This window comes from Pectinophora gossypiella, chromosome 15, assembly GCF_024362695.1.
Source record: "Pectinophora gossypiella chromosome 15, ilPecGoss1.1, whole genome shotgun sequence".
Lineage (NCBI taxonomy): Eukaryota > Metazoa > Arthropoda > Insecta > Lepidoptera > Gelechiidae > Pectinophora > Pectinophora gossypiella.
In genome coordinates this window covers 479063-503142 of record NC_065418.1, presented here as the reverse complement: position 1 = coordinate 503142, position 24080 = coordinate 479063, and the positions used below count along the sequence as shown (strand labels likewise).

The following is a 24080-nucleotide window of genomic DNA, read 5'->3' as shown; positions in this document are numbered from 1 at the left end:
TCGATGAAATTACTCGTAGAATCCACCCTTAAAGTTTATCGGGTCCGAAAAACTACACACTGTATAGGCCATTGCCCTCGTATAAACTTAATGATTTTATTTTTATTTTATTTGCCTTTTTTACAAAATGAATACTTGTGGAATAATAGAATAGAAAAGCTACCACAAGTGAACATAAAACTCAGACTCGGATACAGCCAGAAATTAAATTAGGTTCCTTGGTCAGCCAGGTTTTTACACTTTGAACGCTACTGGAAAATAGGTCAAAGCGTGTATCAGTATTAAGCTTGTTAACTAATCTTAATGTTCTAGGTAAGAAGCTATGATGGGAGCTCTTTTTCATTACCTGGCAAGTTTCCCCGGGCCGCCAGCTTCTGCCAGCAGCATGTGGTAGAGGTGGTACATGCCCACCATGACGGCCTGCTGCGCCGCCGCCTCCGCCAGCAGGCGAGCCCGCGGCACCGCCAGCACCACCAACCCTGATATCGCCACCAGCTGGAACAAAATAATACATTATATTTATTTATTTTATCTGTGTAACCAACAATAATAATATTACAATACAATACAATATTGTGCTAGAAGGAAAGAGAGGAAGGGGAAGACCAAGAAGAGCTTACATGGAACAGATTAAAGAAAAGGTTAACGTCGTGTCTTATAGGGAAGTCAAGGAATTGGCCTTTGATAGACTGGAATGGAAAATGATACACCAACAAGAGCGTGGCTCTTAAATTGATGATGATGATGATAATGTGTAACCAACAGCTACAATACATAATATATTTGGCGGCGAGGGTATGCTGCCGGCAAAAGATGTTTTCGGGGTACCGAACTGAGCATAGTACCACTCTAGCTACAAGTTGGTAGTGTGACTAGGGATCGTCGATTCAACGGTGTTGTGTTGAAAGTTGTATATATGCGTCTTGCTGTGTAAACTTCGATATCGCGTTTCACGACTGCTTGAAGACTGCATTATTGAATGTGGCGCCATCTGTTGCATGTGAGCGGAACTAGGTGGCCAACTAGTTCCGCCACATAATATATACAATTTAGTAAATCTTAAGCTATGTCGTTGAGCCAATAATAAGTTGCCACGAATTACTTGAGCAGATAGTTATGTCTAATATACGCGACGCCACGGCGCTACGCGACGCCAGCGCGTCGACGTCACACTGACGCTGGCACGACGACGAGGCTCGAAAGACGCTAGTGTGGGGGGTCTCTAAATGTAATTGTAACTCATGAACATGGAAATTAGCATTTGTTTGTAGTCGGAATTAAGAATGTTTCCGACCGATATTATATAAGAAAAGAAAATAGAAGCTCTGTCCCTAGGTATACTATGTACGATAAGGTGCAGTCCAATCAGTTTCTTGCAAAGTAATAAATTAACTGGTTGCACTTAAGACTTCCTGGTTACATGTAAGTAGTTGCTGTAATAGACCAAAAACACCTACAAAAATAAATTTTATAATTAAGTAAGTACTTATGACAAATAAAGGTTCGTAATTACACCACTACTATTTCGTAGTTGATTCCGTGCCTCGGAGGGCACCTTAAGCCGTTTGTCCCGGCTATTAACTGTAAAAATATCTTCACCAACCCGCAGTGGAGCAGCGTGGTGGAGTATCCTCCATACCCCCTCCGGTTGATTGAGGAGAGGCCTTTGCCCAGCAGTGGGACGTATATAGGCTATTTATGTTTATGTTTTATGTGTAATTTGACTCATGTCAGGGGCCTTTGGCGGCTCAATAATAACCCTGACACCAGGGTTGATGAGGTTGGTAACCCACCTCATAACCCACACGATAAGAAAAAGATGTGTAATTTCACCACTGTTTACAAATAATTCGTTGGGCTCACTGACTGCACTTTTGCTCTTTAGTTGTATCTTAGCGAAAAATCTCTCTCTCTCTCTCTCTCTCTCTCTCTCTCTCTCTCTCTCTGTGTGTGTTAGAGAGTAAAGATGATGTACTTTCCATCCGGAGGTGGTTGTCAACCGCAACGGTGGCAAGTGGAGCATGCAGCGGAGAGTTCTTAGCCTAGTAACAGTGTAGTTATTATGCATATGTATATGTCGTGGTCAGATCTTAGAATTTATCATTTCACGATGTGCTCGACCATTTGCGTAGGTCCCATTTGTTCCATAGAACATGACGTCATCGTGCAAAATGAGACTTTTTAATTTTATTTCTTCTACAGGGCATGTAATACATTTTTATTTCAACATGAACAAGTTTAGAGACTTTAAAAGATAAGACTAATGATTATAACTGGTCACTCGAAAAGGAAGGTACTAGAAAGTAATGAAATGACAATGAAATTGTCCCCGTGACATTGAAGGAAATTAATTAACTAGAAATTTTCGTCCATTTTAAAATGGAAATACAATATATAAAACGTGGCTGTGGTACGTATGGTACATAATGGTAAATAATATTACAACCAAGTTACATGCATACCAGCGAGATACCTTTGTCATTCGTCCGGGTTAGAAATAGAAATAGAAATGTTTTATTGCGACCATGTGTTCGTACAAATTGTAGTGTTATAAAAATACAGAAGTAAGTATTATAGTATCAACATGGACCCGGTAAGGGCACTGCAACTGGTAGAGAGGACAACATACTTAATTATTAGTCAGTGATACAACTTGTATTTATTATACTTACTATATTTTTACAATATTATTGCACTTATATTTTAAGTATTGTTTTATATGTTTATTATGATTTAATTTATAAAATATTATTAAAATTTGTTCATTTTAGTTTATCATTTATGTATTCATTGACTGTGTAATAGCTTTTAGTGATAAGTAGTAGCTTTAGTTGTTTTATAAAAGAATTAACGTTGGTTTCATTTTTAATAGTATCCGGAAGGTGATTATATATTTTGATTGACATAACTAGTGGGCTATTGGTGTGCAGTGCTAGACGGGAGGTGAGTAGCATCAGTCTGTCTTTATATCTTAAGGAGTGACCAGTGGACATATCGCCTCGTCGTTTAAAAAAATTAGGATATTTTCTAACAAATTTACAAGTTTCTAATATATAAATGCACGGCAATGTAAGAAGTTCGTGTTTGCGGAAAAATGGTTTACAGGAATCCTTTTGTTTTATATTGACAAGTATTCGGACAAGCTTTTTCTGTATCGTAAATAGTGCAGGTGCTTCTGTACTGTTTCTCCATAATATTACACCGTAGCTTATTCATTCATTTACTCATTAAGAGCTGTCACCTACAATTAAGAGCTGTCAATCATCCGTCCCTTTCCTTTTTGGCGGATAAGAAAATGACAGATGTAACTTAAAATAAAATTAGATGGTGTTTAAAGGAATTAGCACCATTGATTCATCGATTAAACTAAACGTAGCTGGCGAGAAGTGGATGTACGGTCACGAGCATTACAATGTAGGTATACACTTTGGTACCACGTCACATTAACTTTTTTGACAAATTGAACTGTAAGTCTCACTAAATGTCAAATATGTTTGTGCGACAGAGTCCTCAAGTGGGTACATTATATTGCTCATGACTGTACTATACACCTCAGCCTACCCTTTCAGAGATACAGGCGTGATGCTATGTTATAATGTGATTTTCTATAAATACTTTTTGTGCAATAAAGTTATTATTAGCGCATAATACCGCGTATTACGTTGAGATAAAGATTGCAATCTACTTGAAGTACAAAAAACAAATGTCAACGACTTATTCAGTGCAACTTTTACAAAGTGGAGGTCGCCTACTTTATTTTTATTTATTTTACAAGGCACACCAACCAGTGCACATATTTATATGGTGGCAAAATCGCGTAATACTTGATCTAGTTTTTTTTTTTATTTACCTAAACAAGCAACTGGCAACAGGGCCCAAAAAAACATCTTTAACCTAAAGCTCTATTTCAATCTAAAATATACGATCTCCGTGGTCCAGTGGTTGAACGTTGGGCTCACGATCCGAAGGTCCCGGGTACGATGCCCGGTGGGGACATATCACAAAAACCACTTTGTGGTCCCTAGTTTGGTTAGGACATTAGTGGCTGATCACCAGATTCTCCGAAAGTAAGATGATCCGTGCTTCGGAAAGCACGTTAAGCCGTTGGTCCCGGTTACTACTTACTGATGTAAGTAAGTAGTCGTTACATGAGCCATTTCAGGGGCCTTTGGCGGCTCTATAGTAACTCTGACACCAGGGTTGATGAGGTTGGTGCTCCACCTCACAACCACGATAGAAGAAGATCTAAAATATAGAGATACCTAATACATATTGTATGACAATATTAATTTAATTTATTTATTTATTAACACAAATTACATAGACATTACAGGCAGTCCCAATTCGACTATGTAATGCAATTATAACATTAGTACCTAACTAAAGAATTTAATAACTAACTCCGTGATTTCCGTCAACGAACACGTAAAAGAACACGTTAATATTAATTAATGACCCTTAGCAATATGGCGGGACGACTTGCAGAAGGTGTCTGGAAGCGACTGGATATGTAGCGCTGAGGATAGGGCTTTGTGGCGCACCAAGGGAGAGGCCTACGTCCTGCAGTAGACTTCTTCTATCGTGTGGGTTGTGAGGTGGATTACCAACCCCATCAACCCTGGTGTACTATTGAACCGCCAAAAGCCCCTGAAATTGCTCATGTAAGGACTACTTACTTACATCAGTAAGTAATAACCGGGACTAACAGCTTAACATGCCTTCCGAAGCGCGAATCATCTTACTTTCGGACAATCAGGTGATCAGCCTGTAATGTCCTAACCAAACTAAGGATCACAAAGTGATTTTTGTGATATGTCCCCACCGGGATTTGAAGCCGGGACCTCCGGATCGTGAGTGCTCAAACCACTGGACCACGGAGGTCGTGCAGTAGACTGCAATGGGCTGATGATGATGATGATAATTTAATTTTGGGAATCGTACTTTCTCCCGAATGTTTATCTTTCTACAGGGAGTGTTCATAGTGCTTGTAGGCGACAAGGAAAAAGCTAACATGTTTGTACACCTCATCATTTTCATATTGAAAATTCACATCTTATCTACAACGATATAAAGCGGGTCGCGCGCGATAGTTATATTTTTTATTGTTCTATAATTTTACTGGTTTTCTTTAAAAGAGATGGTAAGATGAATATTCTTCATAAATTACGTATGTTTTTGCTGATTGATCGTACAAACTCGATTACGATTTCCGCATGTTGTCACCAATTTTAAAGGCTAATGAAAGTAGTATGTTTTGGTGTCAAGGGTCCAGTAGCCGCTGCATGGATTACCTTACCGCGCGCGACATATGGGTAAAACAATCGATAGTCGTATCCGTGCGAATGCTGCGAAATTAAATCATAATTCGTTTGTTTTATGTAATATCGTGAGAGAAGACTTATTGAAAGTCAAAATTATTTTATGATATTTTTTTAATAGTTCAAAAGCTAACAAAAGCCTTATCACGTAGGTCAGCTGGATGAAATCTCTTTCTTAGAGATAAGCTTACCCGTACTGTCTATTTTCTTTGTATTTCTGTCTGTTGTCTTTTGTCTCTTGTGTTGTCTGTTGTGTACAAATAAATAAATAATAAATAAAAGCAACAGGTAGGCCGTATATAAATACAATCACAATTCGTCATTATGTTGAGCCAAAACTTTACAACACCATTCTAATTAAGTTATCCTCAATTTCATGGTCTTTTAAGGCACCTTTGTGTGTACTTTACAATACAATACAATACAAATACACTTTATTGCACCAAAATAAAAAGAAATAATTACAAAAAGTCTCTTAACTAAGTACATGGCAAATGGCGGCCTACTTTGTGTATTTTAAAACGTGATCTTATACATTTTTAAACTAGCTCTCGAGCTAAACTTCATGTATCAATTTATTTTAAATGTTACAGAGCTCTAAAATTGATTTTTTGCTTTTTGAAATCTAAATCGTGGATTTGCCTAAATACGTACACATCTTACGTCTATTTGTCGAAGCTCACGATACTTGTGAAAGCAGATACTTGTCGCGTAGCGTACGATAACCGTAGCCCGTGCCGCGTGGCTGGTTGTATAATACATGGTTGCAATGTAAACATGGAAGTTCATTGTCTATTGATTCTCACGATGGCATATTTTGGTCAAGTACACTTAGAGCTCAATTCTTTAGGATTATTGATAGATGATCAGCGTAATTAAGTAAATAAGTAAGTAAGTAAGTAAATAAACTTTATTACCTCCACAAAACTTACATTGGTACTTAATAATATAACAATGTTGTTACACAATACAGGTATTGTAGAGGCTGGAGCCTAAACTAGGATAACCTGTATTTTAGGACTCCAGGTCTCCACCTCCGGAAAACAATAATGGCAAGTAACATTATTAACGATTCCCAAGTAATTGCAGAAGGTATACAAAATTAAAAAAAGGGAAATAACAATAAGAACAGCTGCAACTGAAGTGTGTGTGTGTGTGTGTATATGAGTGTGTCTATGTGTATGTGAGTGTGCGTGTGTGTGTGTGAGTGTGCGTGTTTGTGTGTTGTGCGACTAAGTGCAAATTCGGTGGGAACCAGAGATAGCCCTACGTTAGGTCAACTTGGGATCAGAATCAGTCAATAAAGCAAGAATTAAGCAACTTACGCCCCTTTTTTACTAAAATGATTCAGTATTAAGTAATTAAATCCATTTTTGGGGTTAAGTATACGTTTTTATACGATAATAATTTGATTTTGTCAGAAAATTGTCAAGTTTAATTAAGGTAAGTATGTAAAAAAGCTTATTATAAGATTAATGATAAACCTAATAAAATAATAAAAACCTAAATGATAAAAATGCCTGGTATTAAATGTGTTTCTCTAGTTATTAAATAACTTGTAATGCATACCTACATTGATTTAAAAGATGTGTTGCTGTTGCAGTTTCTTGTCATTTCTTCTCAGCCGAAATACCTTGCGAGATAACGTGAATTTAAAAATATTAAATTGACCGTCGACAAGTTTATCTGTGATAATTACTTACATTGAATAACTGATTCTGATTCGTTAAAATGTTCCAGGGCATAACAATGCTTTTGATTGGTCTATAGAGTCCAGTAGGTAATTGGACCTTGACCAGTCATCATTTTCGCAATTAAAACAGTCAAGACTCGCTAATTAATGAACACACGCCATGACCATTAACCGAGCAACGCTTTTGTTATGAAGGGAATTAATATCACGCCCGTGATTCTTTATGAGGTGGACAGAACGACAACTTGCAGCCGTTTTTGATGCGAAGCCTTAGGCTGGATATGGTGAGCCATTATGGTGACAGTTGAGTAGCGTATCGAACCTGGATCTTTAGACCGTGAGTCCAGCGTCACCAAAGAATTTATAATGAAATGACTTCGTTGCGAAACCGTTACCACCTGCCATACATTTTAATATGATTTTTTTACCGACCGTCGCAGGCGGTATGGCCATGAAGTCTCAGAAAGTTAATTATCACACAAAATAATCAAATTAAATTAGCTCACGACTATCCCAATAGGTGTAGTCAGAGGGACATCCATCACAATATAAACTAAGTACCCACACCTCACCGAGATTTTTAATTATTTACAATTAGGGGTAAACTCAATTTCCATACTTGTTCACAGGGGTAGTGACATTAAAAAGGTTAGGAACCACAGTGTTAGACCAACGTGATAGGTGAGCACATAAAATACTTATTCAAATTAAATCACGAAAATATACCGCGTAGTGATGATTACGACCAGCATCATTTCTTTAATATGTTACCCGCAACCTCCGTTCATCCAACAATCTGTCTCTAAATATTCCTTCCCATTCCTCAACTTTCTACTCCAAGTCTTTCACGGTGCAAGCTGTCCGTTTGTGGAATTCTCTGCCTGAAAGCATTAGGAGAGCTTCGTCATTGGAGTCCTTTAAACGGCAAGTCAAGGCGCATTTCCTTACCTCTATTTCCTCTTCATCTTCATAATCTATCTACTCCTTTTCTTCCATAGTATATGTAGTAGTTTAAGTAGTGATATTTATTTATTATAACAATTATAATTATGTGTATTATTATTATGTAGTTTATGTAGTCAAAAGTGTATTTATTTTTATATGCACAAGTATTCCCATGCTGCACTATCCCGCTATATTACTTAATATTCAATATCTCCTATACTTAAAGGTTGCCTGGAAGAGATTGCTACTTAGCAATAAGGCCGCCTATTGTACTAATTCTATTTCTCTTTTGTTTTGTATTTTGTTTTTTTCCTGTTTGTGCAATAAAGTATTTGTTATGTTATGTTATGTTATGTTATGTTCCATGTAAGCTCTTTTTGGTCTTCTTCTTCCTCTTTGTTTTTTGGTTTACAAGAAGAGCCGTTCTGTACTATGTCATTAAAATGATTGAATATTGCATGAATATTAATTGTCACTAATTGATGCCAAGGACCGAATATCCAATAATAATCCAATACTATACTATCCAATAACACAGCCATTGACACCATGGGGTCTAAAAGGCCATATTGAAGCAATTCATCAATATTGCAATTTGACATTCGCTCATATAGTTTTTGGCGTTGGCTTCAAGGTAATTTTCTTTGAATTTATTCAATTTAAGTATGTCTAATATTTGACAGTTCAGGTTCAAATCGTGTAATGCGAACTTTATCAAAGTAGGTACGTATGTACATATTTCTGAACACGCCCAACACAAGAACCGAGTGTCATCAAAGTGTCATTCTACTTCTATCGTGTGGGTTGTGAGGTGAATTACTAACTTCATCAACCCTAGTGTCAGAGTTAAGTATTATTGAGTCGCCAAAGACCCCTGACATGACTCATGTAACGATTACTCACTGTAATTATTTTACATGTTGTCAATCTAAATGTGCAATAATCCGGCTATTGGCCCCGATTCCTGCACACTTCCTAATTTTATTTTAATTAGATATACCCGTAATTTTCATAGCAGAGGAAAAATTTAAGGAAAGAGAAGAAGGTACAGGTCGTATCGTATCAGGAGGTGAAGGATTTGGCGGAGAGAAGAGAGGAATGGCGATTACTCCACCAACAAGAGCGCAGCTCTTAAATATAGAGAAAGAGAGAATGCGTAATTATTCTAATTATGTATTTTTTCTGTATAAATATTTATATTTCTTTCTTGATGGTTGCGTATTTATAGTTACTATTTTATTGGAGTCTAAACAGCCAGAAAGCGGACAGACGCGCATTACGCCTCGGCTGTAGGTCAGTGTTGCGCAAACCCATGTTTCGTAACATTGCGCCTGCGCGGCGTCTGCGATTATATCAACCGAACCTCGTAATTGCCCACTGCTGGGCGTTCTGCGCCTAGATTAGTGGTTGCGGATCTAGGACGACTTAAGGAGATGCCACACTACAAGCTATGCCACCTGTGTGACGTCTCCTTTATTACATGAACTTATAAGTAGTTATGTTTTATCAAAAGATTGAAGATTACCATACTAAGTAAATAAGTGCATAGCAAAATAACTAATTATGATGACAAAGGCAACAGCAAAACATTTTCAAATTATCATCATCATCTCCCTAGCATTATTCAGTTTTTCACAGGGTCCGCTTACCTAACCTGAAGATTTGACAAGTCCGGTTTTTACAGAAGCGACTGCCTGTCTGACCTTCCAACCGAAGCGTAGGGAAAACCAGAATCAGAATCAGAATCATTTATTCAACGTAATTATCATGGATAAACTTGTTGAAGGTCAATGTAACATTTTTGAATTTACGTCATTTCGCAAGGTGTTATGGCTGAGGAGAAGAAATGACAAGAAACTGCAACAGCAACACATCTTTTAAATCAATGAGGGTACATTACAAGTTATTTAATAACTAGAGGAACCATGTCGATGACTGACCTCAGCGGCCCTGGTATTGGTTATTATTGACCCTCCACTGACCATCATCTCATACCATAATGACTCGTTTCACACACCATTATTGGTCGTAAACTCGATAGCATATTTTGTAAGTATACTTGCTGGAAATAAATATAGAGTTGATATTACCGTTCAGTTTTACCTGACTTTTTAATACACGTATCAATAGTTCTACCTGGGGTACGATAATGTCAATGTGTAGTGTTAGTGTAAAACGAGGTGTCTCGTATGAAGTGTTTTTGTCCGGCCAAGTAGTACGTCAAAAAAAATGTATCAAATGTACGCCGTGTGGTACTACTTAAGATACGAAGATTAGATAGTATTGTATGAAACTATGAGGAGCTCGGTGGCGCAGCGGTAAACGCGCTCGGTCTGCGAATGTTGAAGTTAAGCAACTTTCGCAAAGGCGGTCATATGATGAGTGACCACAAAAAAAAGTTTTCATCTCGAGCTCGTCTGTGCTTCGGAAGGCACGTTAAGCCGTTGTTAATAACCATCAATCTGCACTGGGCCCGCGTGATGGTTTAAGGCCCGATCTCCCTATCCATCCTTAAAAAAGGCCCGTGCCCCAGCAGTGGGGACTTTAATGGGTTGATGATGATGATGTATGAATACTTACAGGGTAGACAGCTAAAACGACGGTCAAGTTAGAGCCGCACTCCGCCCAGTGCTGCCGCGCCGCTCGCAGCGTGGCGGTGAACAGGAGACATATGACAACCACCACCGCCAGGGCTGTACCCCATAACACCCACGCGTACGGATGCAGGGCTGTCGACAAACAAACATATCTATTATTTAACATACTTACATAACACATAACATCATCATCACAGCTGGAGTATGCAGTATACCTCAACTCCTCGCCAGCTATGTTTAAGTCCCATCATCCCATGTAATAGGAGACCTCATAACGGGCTCCGTGGTCCAGTGGTTTGAGCGCTGAGCTCACGATCCGGAGGTCCCGGGTTCGAATCCCGGTGGGGACATACCACAAAAATCATCTTTGTGATCCCCAGTTTGTTCAGGACATTGCAGGCTGATCACCCGATTGTCTGAAAGTAAGATGATCCGTGCTTCAGAAGGCACGTTAAGCTGTTGGTCCCGGTTACTACTTACTGATGTGTGAGTAATCGTTACATGAGCCATGTCAGGAGCCTTTGGCGGCTCAATAATAACTCTGACACCAGGGTTGATGAGGTTGGTAATTCACCTCACAACCCATCGGGATTCGAAACTCCAACGCTCAACCACTGGACGAGGTCGTCTGCCTAGAGAAATGATGATGATGTAAGTTAAGGAGCCGCGATAGACTCCATTTTCATCAATCGTTGCTTGTGATAACTGCAGGTGATACTTGCATACTTGTGCCAGTCTGTCAGCAGCCTACAAACTATTTGTTCTATAAAATACTTCATCATCATCAATTTAAGAGCCACGCTCTTTTCGGTGTAGCATTTTCCATGCTACTTTTTTAGGGAAAAATAGGGCAGTGGTTTCCCTCTTGCCTTCCGCCCCGCAGTACTCTGTCTGACGCAAGTGGAATGGCGCCCAGAGTCATAAACTGCCTATATACGTCCCACTGCTGGGCACAGGCCTCCCCTCAATCAACCGGAGGGGGGTATGGAGCATACTCCACCACGCTGCTCCACTGCGGGTTGGTGGAGGTGTTTTTACGGCTAATAGCCGGGACCAACGGCTTAACGTGCCCTCCGAAGTACGGAATCATCTTACTTTTTTGGACAATCAGGTGATTCAAGCCTGAAAAGTCCTTACCAAACAAAGGACAGTCTCACAAAGTGATTTCGACCATGTCCCCATCGGGAATCGAACCCGGACCTCCAGGTCGTGAGCCTAACCACGGAGGCAGTTGCCCAGAGTAGTCTATTAGAAAGCCATACTAGGACTCCTGTCCTCCGCCTCTGAATAGTACTGACAGGTATAAACTACTTATCTAACACTATTTAACATAAGATTTCCTACCTATCTGTACCTATCTCTGCGACTGGGAGCAAATAAAAGACAGAACGCGTACATCTGGTTATCTCCCAGGACATGTTAAAACCAACAGAGTATTACAACTCGATAGACAAATAAAATGAGATTTTATTATAAGTATCGTCAAAAAAACATTCTGCGTATGGAAATGGAAAGATGCTGAAACGTTGGGATAAGATAAGACTACGTACCTACTTAGATTTGTAGTTTGTACAGTCATGAGCAATATAATGTACTTTAGGACTCTGTCGCACTAACATATCTGACATTTAGTGAGACTTACAGTTCAATTTGTCAAAAAGTTAATGTGACATGGTACCAAAGTGTATACATATTAATGCTCGTGACCGTACCTATGAATACAAACACAGATGGCTAACAAGCATTTAGCAAATGCGTAGACGGCGAATCAGTTCACCCGCAGAGTTCTTATTATAGACAGATGCCGCGAGAGCATAGTCAGGGAGACCGAATATGCTCAAAATTATCATATTTATTGCGTTCGTATAGAATTCAACCCAACGAAGTTAATGACAAATTGCCAGACATTTATATTTTTAACGATTCTTCTCGATGCTACAAAAGTAAAGTGCTAATCACTTTGGTTGTCATTATTAAGCGTTAAACAGTACTGACATTTATATTTTGTTAAAATTGTTCATAAAAAATGTGTTATTTATTATGTATATTTTATAATTTATATAGTTTAGTATTAATATAGTATAACTAGTCGCGCTTTATTCGTAAGGTGCGACGTCGAAGCCCATTTGGATCTCCGAGATCGGTGCGTACCGTTTAACGCGTGCATCACGGCTCGGAAGGTTCGAATTTACCTCAGTTCGATGTCGGGGCTCGGAATAGTCTGTAGACGACTTCCGTTCCTGGCGGGGTGTTGTGCTCGGTAGAGCAGCGTCGTGCTGCGATCTGTTGAGACTCAGCCCTACGCCAGGTGATTCGTCCGAGGACGATGAGAGACTGTGCGTTTTTGTTTTATTCCAATACAAGAACTACACACACACATATATATTAATATAGTATAATATAGTAGTTATATATATATAGTATATAAGATTGTGTGTCTATTGTTTTATTTTACGTATCTGCGCGCTACACTGCAGCTGTACAAATGTACCATATCCTTTGCCGAAGGTTGTCTGGAAGAGATCGCTCTTAGCGATAAGGCCGCCTTTGCCCACCTCAGAATAAGTTTATCCTGTAAATGTTTTGTGAATTTGTGTGCAATAAAGTGTTTTTATTATTATTATTATTTAATATAGTTTGTTTGTTTTCATTTACGGTGAATGCTGTGTACGCATGTAATTGGCAAGCATTATATACCAAGTCTTTCTATTTATAATGCTGTCTGTAAAAGTTTCATATGTATTGCTGTATGTGTACCTAAATAAATAAATAAATAATTCGTATAGAAAATCATGTCATACCGTGATCATGGCACTTGCAACAGTGTCAAAATATCGGGAGTCTCATATCCCTACTTTAAACGCGGTAAGAACCCGTTATTATGTGTTTTTAATTATGATAAGAACCGCGTAAACTTAAAACAATGTATAACCTATCTCTATAAAAAAAAGTGTCCGCAGCGCATCTTGTCACAAGCGAGGGCGTGTAACGTCACTGTACAACAGACATTGCACTTTATATTTGACATAATTTAATAATACGTAGGTAAGCGAACCTTAGCCTTAGCGAATGTGAGTCTATTTCTTTATAGGATGTCAGTGCTCAGAAGCTTATACACTTCTCATCAAAAAAACCGAAACACTTCCGTTTTCATTGTTTCTGTCCGAATTTAACACAAAAAAGAATTCATACGATGAAAAAAAATACATAAATGTATAGCTGGCAGTTTGGCCATTACAGTAATAAGCGAAAATTCTAAATTCAAAATTAGAATTTCATTTGTTTATCTTATAAACGAAATGAATCACTGTTTTGAGACAAATGTGTGTTTAGGGTTGGAGTACATTTAGCGTTTAAAAACTAAAAATTGGCGCCTATCCTTAAACTTTTTGTTTTTTATTTCAATACTGTGACTTTGGGACGTCTGAAAAAAGGTTTTTTTTTCTAAAACGTATGGATACTTCGCCCACAGAAGCCGCCCAAGTTGTGGCATTGCTGGATTCTGGCCTTAGTCAGCGTGTTGTGGCTGCAAGACTGCATCTAAGCCTGTCATCTGTTCATAGAGTCTATAAACGTTATCGGGAGACTGGTTTGTTCACGCGCCGTTCAGGATCTGGCAGGAATCGGGTCACTTCTGAGCGAGATGATCGATTTATTGTAACAACTTCTTTAAGAAATCGACGCCTTAACGCTTTTCAACTGCAGCAGCGGCTTCGTGTTGTACGAAGGGTGGCTGTAAGTGACTCTACAATTAGAAGAAGGTTGAAGGATCGTGGACTGGTACCGCATAAGCCAGCAAATGGGCCGAAATTAACTGCAGACCATCGAAGAGCGCGCCTTAACTTTGCACGTGAGCACCTAAATTGGTCATACCTACAGAACCGCCACCATAGCTGACCTTTTCTTCAATGCAGCATTGTGCATAGCGTTCTCCGTCTCTTCTGTAGACCTTGTTCCTTCCGTCGTTACCATACAGCATAATTTTACACTCATCAGAAAAGAGAACTTTGCTCCACTGTAGGTATGACCAATTTAGGTGCTCACGTGCAAAGTTAAGGCGCGCTCTTCGATGGTCTGCAGTTAATTTCGGCCCATTTGCTGGCTTATGCGGTACCAGTCCACGATCCTTCAACCTTCTTCTAATTGTAGAGTCACTTACAGCCACCCTTCGTACAACACGAAGCCGCTGCTGCAGTTGAAAAGCGTTAAGGCGTCGATTTCTTAAAGAAGTTGTTACAATAAATCGATCATCTCGCTCAGAAGTGACCCGATTCCTGCCAGATCCTGAACGGCGCGTGAACAAACCAGTCTCCCGATAACGTTTATAGACTCTATGAACAGATGACAGGCTTAGATGCAGTCTTGCAGCCACAACACGCTGACTAAGGCCAGAATCCAGCAATGCCACAACTTGGGCGGCTTCTGTGGGCGAAGTATCCATACGTTTTAGAAAAAAAACCTTTTTTCAGACGTCCCAAAGTCACAGTATTGAAATAAAAAACAAAAAGTTTAAGGATAGGCGCCAATTTTTAGTTTTTAAACGCTAAATGTACTCCAACCCTAAACACACATTTGTCTCAAAACAGTGATTCATTTCGTTTATAAGATAAACAAATGAAATTCTAATTTTGAATTTAGAATTTTCGCTTATTACTGTAATGGCCAAACTGCCAGCTATACATTTGTGTATTTTTTTTCATCGTATGAATTCTTTTTTGTGTTAAATTCGGACAGAAACAATGAAAACGGAAGTGTTTCGATTTTTTTGATGAGAAGTGTATTTCCGGCCAAGTAGTGAATGCCTTATGCGGCAAAGGGATAATAAGTCACGTCAAAAATATTATTATTAACCTCCCTACGATCGAAGTTTGAAGGGTCAAGGTTAAAAAGAGTAACCATCTGGATAGGTCGATGCACCATTTAAAAATATCTTGACAAGAACATTGTAACCGGACAGCCTTCGTTGCCTCACTTCCGGGACTACAGGCAATGCTTTCGTCCGTCTGTCCGTTGTTTATCGGCGCAGGCGCACGTATCCTTACAATTGTCGGGTTTACATTACGTCGGTGTTAATTACACAGTTACTTAAACAGTTTAGTGCCGAATATTTAATTTTTTTAAGCCTAAAGAGTGCCATTGCTAAATAAACGACTCATCCCTGCTTTTCTAACTTCTTCAATCTGAAGCGACGTCCTTCCAGGTATTTGTAAAAAGCATCCAATCTCCGGCGTGTCTTAGCCAAATTATTATGACAAAAAGTATACATAAACTCAAGCTTGTAAGATAGAATGAAGAATAATTCTACGCATTGAACGGTAACTTTACCAGACAAATTCGCACCGAGAGCCTAACCTCACCCCCTCTGGATGTAACTTTTAGTCTTAAACGGCCGTAAGTTGCTGAGAAGTAAAGGTGTCTTGCTCGCTCTTACGTGTGGCGGCAGAATGAGATTATTGAATGTCCAATTAAAATATTCATCAAACCGACAACAATCCACCAGTTGGAGACTTCTCCTGCAGAGTGTGCGGTAGAGTTTGTAATTTTTTTTTTATATATTTTTTTCGATCGCCACCGACCCGCAAAGAAGAAGAAGATGGCCTTTATAGACTGCCTGGTACCTAATAAAAAGGCTGAGGTGATGGATGATGATGCTAATCATCCTGCCGTCATATTTATTGCTCCAAGTTTCTTAATAGAATGATTACGGAACATACAAAGTAAAATCGATTAAATGCAAATGCTTTTGTTAACAGTTCTATTGTACCTAACCCGTTGTTCTAAACTGTAAAAATATGCATCAGCACCAATTATAGCTGGGTACTGTGTTAACTAGGGCTGACCATTGTATTGGTTTGGCCATTTTTTATTCTTCGTCAGTGAGTTTTGAAGTCAGTGACTGACCTCATCAACCCTGGGTGGTCGTTACGCCTCCATAGTCCAGTAGGTGAGTGTTGGTCTCAACCGGGACCACCGGCTTAACGTACCTTACGATTATCTTCGGATAATCAGGTTATCAGCCTGTAATATCTTAACCAATCTCATCATCACTAATTTAAGAGCCACGCTCTTGTCGGTATATTCTCCATTCTTGTCTATCAAAGGCCAATTCCTTCACTTACTTATAAGACACGACGTTCATCTTCTCTTTGATCTGTTCCATATGCTCTTCTTGGTCTTCCCCTTCCTCTCTTTTCTTGTAGCTTTCCTTCTATGATGTTTTAATAAATTCCTCGTGTCTTATTAAGTAGCCTAACCAAACTACGGATCACAAAGTTATTTTTATGATATGTCTCCACCGGGAATCGAACTCGGAACCTCAAGATCGAGAGCAACAAATCTCTAACCATAGGACCACGGAGGTTTTTGTTGTACTTATATTCGTTTGTATGTTTGTTACGCTTTGACTTTTGTTACCTAAAGAACTCAACTGATTATCATGAAATACGTTGTACAGAACTACTGAAGAGGATGAAGGTTCTTTCCAGTCCAAGCTGCGGGCAGCAGCTAGTGAAATAATATACTTAGAGATAATGTAAGAAAACACAATTCATTGAAAGTATTTGGAATCTTCCGGCGCTCTTTAGATTAGATTAAGTATTCGCATAAGACTCTGAAATGGAAAAAACCCATATTGTGTTTAAACCTTTGTAAACGTTTGATCCCCATGAAGTTGTGTATGATACCTACCTAACATAGGTATCCCATCACACGTCTTTTGTCCCATCGAGGTATTTCTTGCCCAATTTTTCATATTTTTTTTTCAAAAAGACCTTTGTCATGCAAAATAGTTTTTAATATTTTAGGGAAAGTAATAAAAACATTGTCAAGCGCACGGCAGTGCATAGGACAAGTCCATATTGACCGCAAAAAATACTGTTTAATAATAATAATAATGTTTAATATTGCGAATAACTTATGTATTATTTAAATACTAAAAATAATTATAAGCTCACGACAAAAACTGCACACGACAGAAAAAAAATAATTATAAACTCACGACGAAAATTGCACACGACAGAAAGATAACACAACTATTAAGTTCAAATTAATGTGGTAATTCAACTGTGTGAAGAACATTTAAATGTGTTAAGTTGGAATTGCCTTTTATTATCTTTGACCACATCGAAGCAATTCATCTAAAAAAGCAATATTGGTTTTTGACATTTGTTAGCCAAATGTCAAATTGCAATATTGCTTTTTAGATGAGTTGCTTTGACGTGGCATTTTTAACTCCCCAGCTGTCAGAATAGTGCATTTTCTTAGTCAGTTAAAAGTGATTTACTTTCGTAGTACGTTAACAGAGACAGACCCTATGACAGAGAGACGTCTCTTCTGTCTCGCACTTCGTCTGTCTCTTTCGCACTAGGCTGCGCTGTATATTTCTGTCCTGCTGTCATACGCACTTAGCCATGAACTTTGCCATTAATGCGGTCGATAGCCCTCTGGCAGCCCTACAATTTAACACTCAGGGAAGATTAAATCAGTATCAGCTAGATGCTTCGAGATGGTGGATCAATTAGTTTTATGTTAATTAGTACAGAATGCATGCGATGGCTCGTGCTGATATAGAGGTTAAGGTTATAATCTAAGCCTGATGGCATTATACTTGTTATACTTATACTTAGATACCCGTCTGTTGGTATTCTATGGTCTATGACATGATACATCCACCGCTATTTCCGTATAGTGTGTGGATATCAGCTTCCATAATACTCTGACCAGTCAATCTCCAGAGCGCGGTGTTCGTGATATCATGAAGTTGGCTGGTCCGGTCTTTTCCAACAAACCAGGTATTTTATTCCAGGTACTAATTTATTTATAAAAAATCTAAAAATAATGCTAATTAAAAAGAGCTATTATACTGTAGACGAATTTTTAAATGATAAGTTTTAATTTTAATACACACTTCCTCTCTTCCCTTCAACGTTGCTGTGCCCTACAGGGTCCATGTTTTAGTTCCTGTGCCTATGTAACACCCCATTGTACTATATGGAATGCAATAAATATTTGAATTTGAATTTATTTTAATACTTACTTTTGGGGGGACTTTTTTTGACGTCACGTAGATTTGCGCACAAATGGGAAGAGCTGAGTTCTCATCCGGTACCTCCAAAATTTAAGACAACAGGCCTGAGGGTGCCCACTTTGACGCGAAGGTCAGAGCGTCTTTTGAGAGGATTACATATTATTTGATAGAATTAATCGACCCTAGTGGGTCGATAGCAATAAGCGCTGAATGAGGGAAATCGTAGACCACGCCAGCGGGGTCGGTATCGTGTTCCTGAAGTGTTCGTTGTCGCATTTTTGTTAAATCCAAAAATATATTTTATACCTATATGATGGATAGGTGTTTACTCCATCGCCCACATGATGGTCCATCATGTTAAAAAGGACACAATCCTCATGTTCGGGAAGATACGCAGCAGAACACGTTTTGTGTTTGATTTGCCTGAAGTCCTGAACTCTGGATTTGACTTTTAGTGCTCAAATTTTAATTTCTATTGGTTATCAAAGGACATCTCTCTGCTCCGTTATCTATGTCAGTTTTACATTAGTCTGACCCTTACCACGCCCGGGACAGCCTATTCTGTTCATTCTTTGTCTTTGGACCTGGAAATCTTTAAATAGACTCCGCACACAGGTTGGCCGAAGCAAAGATAACCTGTCCAGGTGGGGTTTTCTCATCGGGTCGGATCTGAGCTGCGTGTGTGGTGTTACGCCACAGACTATGGCTCATCTGATAACTTACCCCGCGTGCCCTGATACCTGCACGCGAGAGGGGCTGATGAGTGCCACCGAGGATACTGTTCAAGTGGCGGAATACTGGGCAGAAGAAATCTAATGCCATCGAAACGACAAGAAGAAGATTCTTTGTCATTGGCGCATCGCTAGCCGCGGAAGCCAGAAGAAGAAAAAAAAATCTCATTCAACCGTATGCCGTCTTACCCTGTGCGTGCGACCGAAACAGACAATCCGCGCGCAGTCACTTACTCCATAACAAAGTGGTAAGTATCGTAGAAATTGGGGAGTAACAACGATGTATGAGGTAAGAAGGTAAATCAGGCTCGCACGAGACAATCTCGTATCTATGCTGGACGGAGTGTCCTTTGTATACATACTTAAGTACTATCATCATTATCGATTATTATAACAGCCTCCGTGGTCCAGTAGTTGAGCGTTGGGCTCACGATCCGGAGGTCCCAGGTTCGAATCCCGGTGAAGACATATCACAAAAATCACTTACTGATCCCTAGTTTGGTTAGGACATTACAGCTTGATCACCTGATTGTCGAAAGTAAGACGATCCGTGCTTCGGAAGGCACGTTAAGCCGTTCGGAAGGCGTTGGTGCCGGTTACTACTTACTTATATGTATAGTACATAGTCGTTACATGAGTCATGTCAGGGGCCTTTGGCGACTCAATAGTAACCCTCACAACTCACACGATAGAAGAAGAAGATACATTTATCAAAGCTCGTATGGACAGACTCAAAGATTGATCCTGTTTAGAGTATTCTATTTCTACCTCATTAAATAGAGCCTAATTAGAATGACAGCTGTCAGAATAGGTATATAATTACATTTTCCTGATATTTATTTGTCTGTTTTACGTTATATTATTAGAATTATTAGCTGTAAAAAACACCTCTACCCACAGTGGAGCAGCGTACAGAATGCTCCATACCCCCTCAGGGTGATTGAGGGGAGGCCTGTGCCCAGCAGTGGGACGTATATAGGCTGTTTTTGTATGCATGTAAATATAATATAGTATATTGCTGTTCTGTTGTCATTCTAGCATTTTAGTCAAGGTATTACTTATAATAATATTTTAATGGTGTTTAGACATCCGCGCCACATTCCTTTCCATGCATAACCACAAACTTTAAACTTGAAAACCGCAATTAAGGTATTACCACTATAAGTTTTAAATTATACACGTTTCCTGACCTAAATTCCATCCATAATTAATTAAAATTATTATTTTTGGTGTTGTTAGTAAATGTATCAGATAAGTTATAGGTAGGTATGTTTAAGAAAAATATAGGTTTGTGTAACATAGTGCATGCTTTAAAAATAAATAGTTTACCTTCAAAATATGTCTGGAAATCAGGCTGAATCGTGAGATCATAGCACAAAACTGTAGTATTCAGAGCATTGTCTACTTCAGGCAGAGGTGGTTCGTTTATAATATGCCTCGGAGCCACTATGTGGGATCCACTGGCTTCACGTAAAGGATCCATGGTCACTATTTTACTTTCTAAATATTAAAAAATATATACAACACTATTTATTTTCGAATTCAGAACAAAGTTTTCGATCTCAGCATTTTGACATTTTTGTTTTTAAATTCCGAAAAGCGCGCGGATTTGTTTTCTTTTTTCACGGCGCGGAATAAAGACGCGCAGTGGCTACAGCTGTGCGGCCTATACTGGACGCTTGTGGCCGTCTTGCCGCCTTGCGCTCACTTTCTTTCGACATTTTAGTGAGTGGCGTACGCAACAGTCGTAGTGTTGAGCCGGCATTTCGAATGCAGTTTCGAAATGTTTACGATGAGACCACGGTACTTAGTTATCGAAGAGGTCTGTGTTGTAACAGACAAAATGCAGCTGTTGAATATTTGCTTATTTGATAATGATAACGAATACAACTAAGAATATGTGTCCGGACGTAACAAAACTGAAGTAATGTACCTAAGTTATATTATAATATACTCACTTATATAATGATTTGTAGACATTTGAATTAACGAATACTATTTTAAATTGCCATAATAACAATAGGCTCGTCACCTACATAAAGATAGCTGGCGAGAATTGGGTGTATACCTATACTATACACCTCTGCCTACCCTTTCGGGGACACAGGCGTGATGCTATAATATGTTATTGTTATTAATTGACTCCGCATTACTTACATTGTTCATGAGACTGTCCTTTATTTTATTAGAATTAGAATATTGCAGGCGGAGTCATTATGATGAGAAACACAGAATTATAACGATTACATGCTTCGGTAGGCACGTTTAGCCGTTGGTCCCGGCTACTACTTTAGTAGACATAATCCTAAACTGAATGAAGTTTTCAGCTTATCTTCCTGTACATGTCATAAAAACCAACAGGATATTTCTAACATGATGAACTAAGATGATTATGTGTGAGAGTCACACAAGTTTTTCAATTTTATTTTTAAATATAATATTATTATAAACTCTTCCTGGTTCCGGACTTCCACCAACTAGTTATTAATTTATCTTAAAAGCAGTTTTCACTAACACAGCTGGCTCGACCGTTATGGACGGCTATACGGCTCACCATCTATCACGTTGGCTAAACAGAAAGCTCGGTGAGGTGTCATACTTAGCTCATCTTGCGATGAATATACCTCAACCCTAATTAGAATTTGTAGGGCGTCAAGAAGTGCGGGTGGGAAAGAGCTCCGAGCAAGTACCACTCGCATCACCCGTGATTCGGTCTTTAGGTCCGTATGACCGACAGGTTGGTAGGACCATGGGAAGGTGGTGGGTTACCCTAATAAGGATATAGACGTGAGCTTATGTTAAACTCATTTGTAATGTATATCACTTGTATGTCATTTTACAGATATATTCTATTACTCATCCTTATCACTTTATCAGAGTATTGCTGATAAGATAACATAATATTTATACACATAATTTATACATTCACTAGAGGTGTGTGCCGATGGCTTTGTGCCCGGTAATGACGTCATCGGCGCATAATATAAATTAGGAAATAAATCCCGGGATTTTCTGGACCGGGATTTTCGGGATGCATAAAACCCGGGACTACCGAATTGAACGTAATCATACGTATAGAACGGCAAAAGCTGAGCTAGGTTTACCTCACCCCCTCGGTCTTACTTTAGTCTTCAATCGTATGGGTGTCAGACGTCAGACACAGAGATGCGCGTGTACGATAACGTCATTGTGTAGTGTCTGTGTAAAACTTGAGTTTTTGTATGAATAGTCTGAGGTGTGGGGGTGGTACCTATGCCCCATGAATGTAGCACAGAGGCGGCCAATCAGCTCGCGACAACAAAACACTTCAGGACCCCGATACCGACTAGGTAACACAGTTACACTTTGAATGATTAAATTTTTACATAACGTACCTCTCATCCGGAACGGAGGAGCTCAGTGGCGCAGCGGTAAACGCGCTCGGTCTGCGATTGTTGAAGTTAAGCAACTTTCGCAAAGGCCGGTCATAGGATGGGTGACCACAAAAAAAAAGTTTTCATCTCGAGCTCCTCCGTGCTTCGGAAGGCACGTTAAGCCGTTGGTCCCGGCTGCATTAGCAGTCGTTAATAACCACCAATCCGCACTGGGCCCGCGTAATGGTTTAACCTCTCATCTGCCGAGATACCAGACACAATAGATTTTACATTGTGTCTGGTCGAGATCCGCGTTCCGGCAGATGAGAGGTTAAGGCCCGATCTCCCTATCCATAGGGAAGGCCCGTGCCCCAGCAGTGGGGACATATTTTATGGGCTGATGATGATGATAATGACCTCTCATCCGCCTAAAACTACAGATGACGCCTAGAGCCGAGTTTCTCGCCCAACTGGGCACGTTCAGGCCGGAGAACCCTCAGCGCTCCCCATTTGCCCGGCCAAGTATTCCATGCCATTTTCGGTAAATTTACACTAAGCAACGTCAAAAAACCAGTCCATCACAGAAGTGGTTTTATCGAAAAGTGCTGTAAGTATTATCGATTTCGCCACATCACTAATGAGTGAGGTAACTGAGGGGGTAACCGGCCGAGTTTCTGCTTAGCTAAACATTTAATACTGGTTTCATATGAATTCTATTGGACGGTTTACACATAAGTGGAAATAGCTACATAGTTATATTAATAGGAAAGGGGAGAAAAAATAATTATAGTAAGTACAGGGTGTTAATGACACCATACCCCATACCGAGGGGGATGATTCAGCTCATAATTCTGAGTGGATACATGGAATTCTTTGACGGAAAATTCATGAAAATTTGTGTTCAATTTTTTTTTCGGTTGCATACTTTTGCAACGGAAAATTCCACTTGATATCAACTCAGAATCATGGTCTGAATCTTCTCCTTAGTATTACGATGTCACTAACACCCTGTGTATCTGTTTAAGAAAAAAATATAAGTTGTAATGTTGAGTTTACATTTTTGCTAACTAAGAAAAAAATGAGTTATAAGTATAACATGATAAGTAGGGTATGTCACTGAAGTTAAAAGTAAATTCACCTTAGAAATGCGTGCAAAATATGCGCCACCGGAAATAAAATACACTCACTAACAACCTGTACTTATTTTATGTAGGTTGTTCTTTTAATTATTTATTTTGTTAGAATGCACTAACCCGCTATTATTATACTTGTACAAAATTTTCCTGTACCCAAAGGTTGCCTGGAAGAAATTGCTGCATGAGCAATAAGGCCGCCTGTTGTGCTTTTCTGTATATGTTGTCCTTATCTCTGTATTTTGTGTCCATTGTGCTCAATAAAGTATTTTATCTCTCTATCT

At 39.2% G+C, this 24080-nt stretch overlaps 1 protein-coding gene across 1 annotated transcript in view; it reads right to left on the bottom strand.

Moving 5' to 3' along the window:
* The window catches only part of LOC126373165 (organic solute transporter alpha-like protein), a 35292-nt gene extending 14299 nt beyond the window's left edge, over nucleotides 1–20993 (bottom strand). Inside the window, exons 1-3 of the mRNA XM_050019199.1 lie at nucleotides 20640–20993; nucleotides 10537–10685; nucleotides 347–495 (exon numbers count right to left, since the gene is read on the bottom strand). Coding sequence (XP_049875156.1) covers nucleotides 347–495; nucleotides 10537–10685; nucleotides 20640–20793 — 452 coding nt within the window. The 5' untranslated portion in view covers nucleotides 20794–20993. The remainder of the gene's footprint in view (nucleotides 1–346; nucleotides 496–10536; nucleotides 10686–20639) is intronic.
* Nucleotides 20994–24080: the final 3087 nt, after the last annotated feature.